The sequence below is a fragment of the Scatophagus argus genome, chromosome 23, assembly GCF_020382885.2.
Source record: "Scatophagus argus isolate fScaArg1 chromosome 23, fScaArg1.pri, whole genome shotgun sequence".
Classification (NCBI taxonomy): domain Eukaryota; kingdom Metazoa; phylum Chordata; class Actinopteri; family Scatophagidae; genus Scatophagus; species Scatophagus argus.
The window spans coordinates 6,966,030-6,973,451 of NC_058515.1; the positions used below are offsets into that span (position 1 = coordinate 6,966,030).

Genomic DNA, 7,422 nt, shown 5'->3' on the forward strand with positions numbered 1-7,422 from the left:
ACACGAGACGCAGGAGCTTAACTTCATTGGTTAAATCTCCCGAAATGTGGACAGGATTGATCTGGATCTGTTAATTAATGTTTTGTGTTCTTCACGCACAAAGTCATACACAAAGTCCAAGCTCACGCAGTGAAAATGTTTTGAGTAAAGCAGCTGTCTGCCTAATCAATCCAGATTTCCATCAGACTTGCCAGGAAATATCTATTTCAGAAGGTAAAAGTTCAGTTCTGTGTCAGCTTTTAATTTTGCTAAATGTCCCAAAAAATTGCTCAGTATGGCCTTTAAACAACAGGAAAAACACTGCACCATTGAATTTATACTTTAGACCTGTTTTTTGTTGGTCAATGGTACAATTATTATTTTCTGCCTCAAAACAGAAATGCACCAACAGTGCGCCCGACCGCACCTCAGAAATGGTCACCATGTGGTCAGTATATCAACTGCAAGGCAAACTGCAGTGCAATATAATGCAGCTTTTCCTGCTAGAACGTAAGGTGATGATGCTGTTCTTTCTGTCGCTCGTATGAAAAGAAGTGGACTTGGTTTGGAATTGATCTTCCTATAGCCTCAGGTTTCTGGTCTTAGGCCTTTTTAACAGACAACAATGCAGCCATCTGGATATGGAGAGGAGGAGAAATCATAAGTGATGCAAGCGCTGCCTTTTGTTTGGCAGCTCTGATTACCAAGGTTACCAGGCAATACTCAACAGCAGTGGCTGTCACAGCAGGATAAGCTCCATATGATTCATGTTTTGCTCTCTCTGGGCATGCCTATTTGATGTGATTGAAGCTATTAAGACTTAAATGATTTTCTTGAGAAAATGATTATTTACTGAGCAACATCTGTTATCAACATCTGCCCTGCTATTTGTCTTTGGTCCCAGTCCATGTCTTTTGTACACTCTCGAAAGGGCAAGAGACAAATTCTAGGTCATCCATGTGTTCTGCTCAGATCTGCATGTGCAGACCTGTTGTCTGCTGGTCCCCACGGCTCTGTTGCATCCTGTAATTGGATACAAAGGGACCCAAGACATCTTTCTGCTCTCAGAAGGCTTTGTTGTTGTACCATTAAAGTTTACAAGTGCCAGAATGTTTAATTGAGAGTTCACTTTTGTAGAAGTAGGCGCAAAAGCTGAACAGGTAAGGTACAGTAATGCTATAGATCTGTGGTTCCAAACCTGGGATAGGGGCCACCCTTGAGGGAGTTGTCTGGTCTGAGGTTTCACATATTAACCAAAATCATAATAAGACACTTATTTATTTAAAGAATAGAAAAACATAACTATTTTCAAAATAGATGATATATTTTTTGTCTTCTGTCAAAAATAGTAGGTTACTTATTGACACCTCTGTGACTTCTCAATTGCTGTGACAGGGCAGGTCTCGGCTAACGTAAGTCTTCTGTGGCAAGAATCTAGCAGAATTGCATGAAACAAGCAATGAAACAACACCAGGAAACTACTGGTAAAGATCATTTGGTGGAGGGCTTAGACAATTTATTTTTGTCTAAGGCACTGGTAATATAGAGTATGTCATCTTCAGACACGAACAGCTTATTTGATGCTGATCTGCTAAGAGAGGTGACTTTGGCTCACTTGCCATTCTAGTGGCAGGCCCAATCAGGCCCTGGGGGTCTACCGGTGCAGCCAGCATCAGCAGACATCAGTGATGAGCCCCTGATGACTGGAGAGGCAGAGCCCTTCAGGCTCAGTGCAATCTCCCAAATCACAGTCATCAAACTCCTCTGTCTTAAGGTCGCCACAGAGCAAAGGCACTTGCAAATCCAGGTCCTGTCATCAATTTCTACAGACCTCTGTGCTGTCTTTTCCCTCTTGAAGTGCTTGTGTTGCAAGAGAGCTGCCTGCCTCTCTGGATAGTTGCTATGGAGAGGTGTATCCCAATGAGACAAATTAAACGCCAAGTGATTACACTATATGGTATGTGGACACCCAAACATGATATGCTGTGACAGCTGCAGACCAAAAATAAACAAAACTGAAGGTTTTAAGGCGTATTGCCCATTCTCATAATGTTTCATAACCCTTGTCTATGTCTCCTCTCTCAGGCTGAGGAGGAGGAAGAGGAGGACCAGCCGCTGAGCTTGTCCTGGCCTGAGTCCACCCGCAAGCGCCTCACCTACCTCTTAATCATACCCATTGTTCTCCCCCTGTGGCTAACGCTGCCCGACGTCAGGAAAGCGGTGTGTGAGACAGCATTCTCCGCCCAAAACATTCCAAGAAACTTCTTTAAACTTCTTCTGCTTTCATCTGGAAAAGTGTGGAATTCATTCCCTAAATTTAATATTCGTTCTCTTTCTTCGTCTTTCAGTCATCAAAGAAGTTCTTCCCTGTCACCTTCTTGGGTGCCATCTGTTGGATTGCATGTTTCTCCTACCTAATGGTGTGGTGGGCTCACCAGGTATGCAGTCCTCAAAGACTCTCTCCCTTACATATGACAATGTAAATAATATTTGGGTGTCATGTGAATGTGACAGCAGTCTCAGAATATGATAAAATCCTAACAATAATCATAATCCTTATATAAAAAGAAACACAGGCAAGAGTCTTTTCTCTCCATTTAACATCCTTGACATTTAAAATGAAACCATAGTCTATAATCCACCTACCCATAAATAATTACAACTGTCTTTTTCAAAACAAAGAGATTGTCAGAGTTTTGTCACCTCCTGAGTAGTACGAGAAAATTAAAAATAGCTGGAACAAAAGATTAGGCTTTATTTACCCCTAAGCTTAGTTTCCTTTTTTTTTTCTTTCCTTTTTTTCCAGGTTGGAGAGACCATTGGGATTACAGAGGAGATTATGGGCCTGACTATATTAGCAGCTGGAACCTCCATTCCTGACCTCATCACCAGTGTTATTGTGGCACGCAAGGGGCTGGGTGACATGGCTGTATCCAGCTCTGTAGGCTCCAACATCTTCGACATTACTGTTGGGTATGCTGTCTTTACACGACTGGAGTCTTTGATTTGCAATTCAGCATCAGATTTTATGCTACAAAACCACACAACTAGACTAATTTATCCCACGTAGCCTGAATTCTGATTTAATTATATTTCCCCCAGTAGCATATGACATCCTTTCATTCAGACTGTGATTTAACTGCAGCATTGACAGCGTGGCTACATGCTTCTACTTCAAAGCTACACTGTAACTTCTTAATGCACAACTATACATGCCCTTTGCAGTACATCACTGCAGAAGGGCAGTGCAAAAGTGAAACTGTGGGTCAGCAAAAACAGTATTTCAGCTCCTGCTAAGTTGCTCTTTAATCTGGTTTTGTCTGAGGCACAGATTCGTTGTCACACTGTGCACATAACATTATGCACTGCTGAGTGTGGGCAGCCTGACAACAAGAGCGAAAAGGTCCTCACTATAAATAAATGTCCAGAAACTTGTTACCTTACAAACCTGCTTTATACTCTCATCACATTAGCCAGGATATCATTTTCAGCTCGGTTTGACCCCATAATATTGATGAGTCCAAATTAAGTGAAGCATAAATTGCTAAATTTGGACACTGACGAATATCCTTTAAAGGAGAAGACATACAAAATACAAAAATGTTTACTCATACAGTATGCTTTTAATTGACATTCAATTGCTCGTCTGGTAGGGTTTGTCCCACAGCATCCCTCAAGAACCGCATCTAACGTGTTTATGTATTCACAGACTGCCGTTCCCCTGGCTCATGTGGTCCTTTTTCAGCGGCCTGAAACCGGTGCAAGTCAGCTCCAACGGCCTCTTCTGTGCCATTGTGCTCCTCTTCCTCATGCTCCTCTTTGTCATCATCTCCATCGCCGCCTGCAAGTGGCGCATGAGCAAGCTCCTCGGCTTCATCATGTTCATGCTGTATTTTGTCTTCCTGTTGGTCAGCGTCATGCTGGAGGACAGGGTGATTACCTGTCCAGTGTCTGTCTGAAAGCCTTCGAGGACCTGCTTCCTCTCCCTCGTCACTACCACAACCACCACCGACACAACCATCTTTCTTGTCTGGCATCGCTCTCTCCTGACCCTTGTGATCCTTTACCCCAGGAAAAAAAGAAGAATATGGTGCAGTGGACAAGAGAATAACATAAAAACTATGGAATCTACCTATATTTTCATTAAGCAGGTGTTGACAGGGAGGGGTTAAACCAACAAGGGCACAAGACATTGGCCTGGCTGGTTAAGCATAGGCCTAACCTGAGTGGATTTTTATTTACTATTATAATTAAATTGGCAGGTGAGGGAAGGTTATAGGTATACCAGCCAAATAGAATCATTATGCATGCCATTAGTGTCACTAGATGAGCTGGATTCAAGACCACATCTTGTAAGTTGAGGAGAAGGACCTTGTGTGAACTTTGCGGGGGGGGGGGGGGGGGGGGGGCAAATAAGAGATTCACTGTATAAAACTCAGTAATAAATGCAGTGGCTGAGCTGAAAATGTGAGCATATTTCAACACACACACACACACACTCAACAGACTAAGACGCTGTCGCCAAGAGTGAATTCGTGGATGAGGAAATGATAGGCTGTGTGGCTGAAGATTTCGTTCCAAACATGTTTCTTGTCTGATGGTATTGAGCGAAAAGACTCTCCTGTGAGCTTTGCACCTGAGCAGTGAGGGAAGAAAAACTCTTGCAGGGCAGGCGAACTTCTTCGTTGTTATTTCTTTTCTCTTTTTTGGCAAATTCATCATGTGCTCAGTCTGAATTACGAGTTTAAGAATTCCTTATTTCCTGCCGGATGTCATTTTTCACAACTGAATGTCTCCTCAGAGGATACTTCTTTTTTTATCTTTTGGATTCATTTTCATGAAATATATATATAAGTAGCATTAGACATACTGTAGCAGTATTAGTTAATGCAGAGTTATCTTGACAGTCTGCTGCTCTTCTTTTTATTTTGCCACTGAACACCGCGTTCTGATTGTACAGAACTTTTCATGCTTTACGAGCACCAACTGACAAAGGCAAGAAAAAAACTGAAGTATAGCCTATCAAAATATATGCTAGCCTTCAATATCTTTCACTGGTTTGAAAAAAAAAAAAAGGCATGAGCACTTCGGGCTCAATATAGTTCCATAATGAAGTCAATGTCAAAATAATACATTTGAAAAGAACTTAACAGTGTTTGAGCGTCATGATTGATTTAGATTAGTCAATGTGTAGTGCTTTGTTCACGGTAGAACTGGGCTCAACTCACCGGCTAGTCAGACTCCGGGGTTAATAGTTTCAAGGAGTCAGCTGCATGTAAAAAAAATAAAAATAGATACTTGGAAGTAAATAATACCAATCAACATTTAAAGAAGTTGTATACCAACATGTATACTTTTTCATACATGTTTCATAACTAATGCAAAACACTGCTCAGTCTCTTTGTAGAAAATGTCAACATGTATGGTCAATGATATCTATCAAACTTGTGCAATTTCTTTTCTAATCAAAGGTGCTTTTGTGTGCATGTGTGCAATCTGCATTTGAAGTCATCACACAATGACCATTCCTTATATTTATCTATTACTAGAGGTTATACTACCAGTATTTTGCAACTAACTGCAAAGAAATATACACCAATCTGTGTTTTATACTGGAAATAGAAATCATAATCATAATCTCTCTTTAAGCTACATAGAATGTGGAATTCACAAATTTAACAGCAATATACCGTGTGTGTGTCGTCGTCGAGAATCGCATCCCCCACATGTCTGTCCCCCACTGTCCTTCCTGTCCAACAAGCTCCAAAATCCCCACCCCCCCACAAGAAAAAGTGGATGACCGTTTCTCCACAAACCCTTCCTCTTAGAGCTGGTCAGAAACACCCGCTTTACCTCAACCCCGCCTCTGTACAGCAGCTTCATAGGAATCAACTGTAAAATAATAGTAAATAGATTCTCTGAATGTGTGAGGAAAAATGCATGCAAGGAATTTGGGCTGGTTACCCACCGACTGTACAGCTGAGCTTAGACCAACTATATATGTTCACTTTTATGCATCCATTCAGAAACAAACACCAAGAACTCATTGGTTTTACTTTGTAAATATAAACACCTTTTTTTTTTCTTTTTTTTTTTTGCAAGAAACAAATGGTTCGCACATGTATTTTATTCACTTCTATTTATTTCCTTTTTTTGTAGTCATGGGTGGAAAAGGACAACAATGATGGCCCTTCAGTATCATAGTATTATTGAGCAAAAAAAGCATTTAATTTTAGGCTGCTTGACATCATATTAGCATACATTAGACTGTAAACATGTCTGTTCAAGTTCTGGAATGGAAGCGTAGGGCTTTAAACCACTTCTTTGAATTCAAAACAGTGGGACTTATTGATGCTGACACCATGTTTTCTGACACTGGTCAGTTTCAAATGCACAGGAAAAAGAAAAATAAGATCCCTGCATCAGCCAAACTCGTGTTAAACTGTTATGTGTGGTGTGCTCTTGTACAGTATATTTCCTTGAACATTTGCACAACCCAGAATCAAATAGTCGATTTTCAGGCCTCTATGATGACTCATCTACTTTGTGAAATTCTCCTTTGCACATTTGCAATGAAACTCAGAGCGCCCACACGCTCTTGTGTGATGATCACACCTCACCTCTAGTTTCTACTCGCCCCTCTCTTTGAAAGAACATTTTTAGGAAATGCATTTTTCTGCTTTCTTGCTCAGAGTTAGACAAGAAGATGAATAACACTTTCATGTCTGCGTGGTAAATATGAAGCTAGAGCCAGGGCCCAGCTAGCTTAGCATAGTACAAAACCTGGAAACTAGCTAACCTGGCTCTGTCACAAGCTAACCAAATTTGCCTGCCAACACCTCTAAAGCCTTGTTTGTTTAATCTATACAAAAACCAAAGTGTACAATTTTATGGTTTTACGGGGGGTTATGTGCAGGCTAGGTTTGCTGTTTCCATGCTAAGTTAAGTTAAAAGTTTACTTGTGATAACTTCAAAGGGATAATACAGGCATATACATAATAGACATAAGAATCTCCCTGCCTAACTCTTAGCAAGAGAGAGAATAAATGTGTTTTACAAAATATCTACCTACTGCTTTCAGCAGTTTGGGAGGTAATTTGCTACAGTCACATGTGCAACAATTTTTTCTTCTTTCTCCAAAGCTCTCGTGGTGTTTTATGAGTATGAATGGTGAGAGGAAAAACAAAAAGAATAAAATCAAAAGGCAAACGGGTTTAGCATGTGAGCTTGGCTTTGGTTGTGGTTGACCAGGCTGAGCGACCGTGAAAGTTGACCACTAAAAGAACATTCTTGCACTGTAAATGTTTTATTTTCTTGGTGTTTATGTAAGATTTATTTAAGGTGTACATATATACAGATACAAATTAACCATATAATCTATATGTGTAAAAGAAATATGTCTCTTTATGTAAAAACACAAAGTATATAATAAAACAAATAAAG

General features: G+C 40.4%; 1 protein-coding gene across 8 annotated transcripts in view; it reads left to right on the top strand.

The window, feature by feature from the left end:
* LOC124054524 (sodium/potassium/calcium exchanger 2-like) overlaps positions 1-6,070 on the top strand; it is a 48,263-nt gene extending 42,193 nt beyond the window's left edge. For all 8 annotated transcript variants that reach the window (XM_046380636.1, XM_046380635.1, XM_046380640.1 and 5 more), the window contains 4 exons: positions 2,065-2,199; positions 2,328-2,417; positions 2,786-2,952; positions 3,689-6,070. In XM_046380636.1, the coding sequence (XP_046236592.1) occupies positions 2,065-2,199; positions 2,328-2,417; positions 2,786-2,952; positions 3,689-3,938 (642 nt within the window). In that variant the 3' untranslated portion in view covers positions 3,939-6,070. The remainder of the gene's footprint in view (positions 1-2,064; positions 2,200-2,327; positions 2,418-2,785; positions 2,953-3,688) is intronic.
* Positions 6,071-7,422: the final 1,352 nt, after the last annotated feature.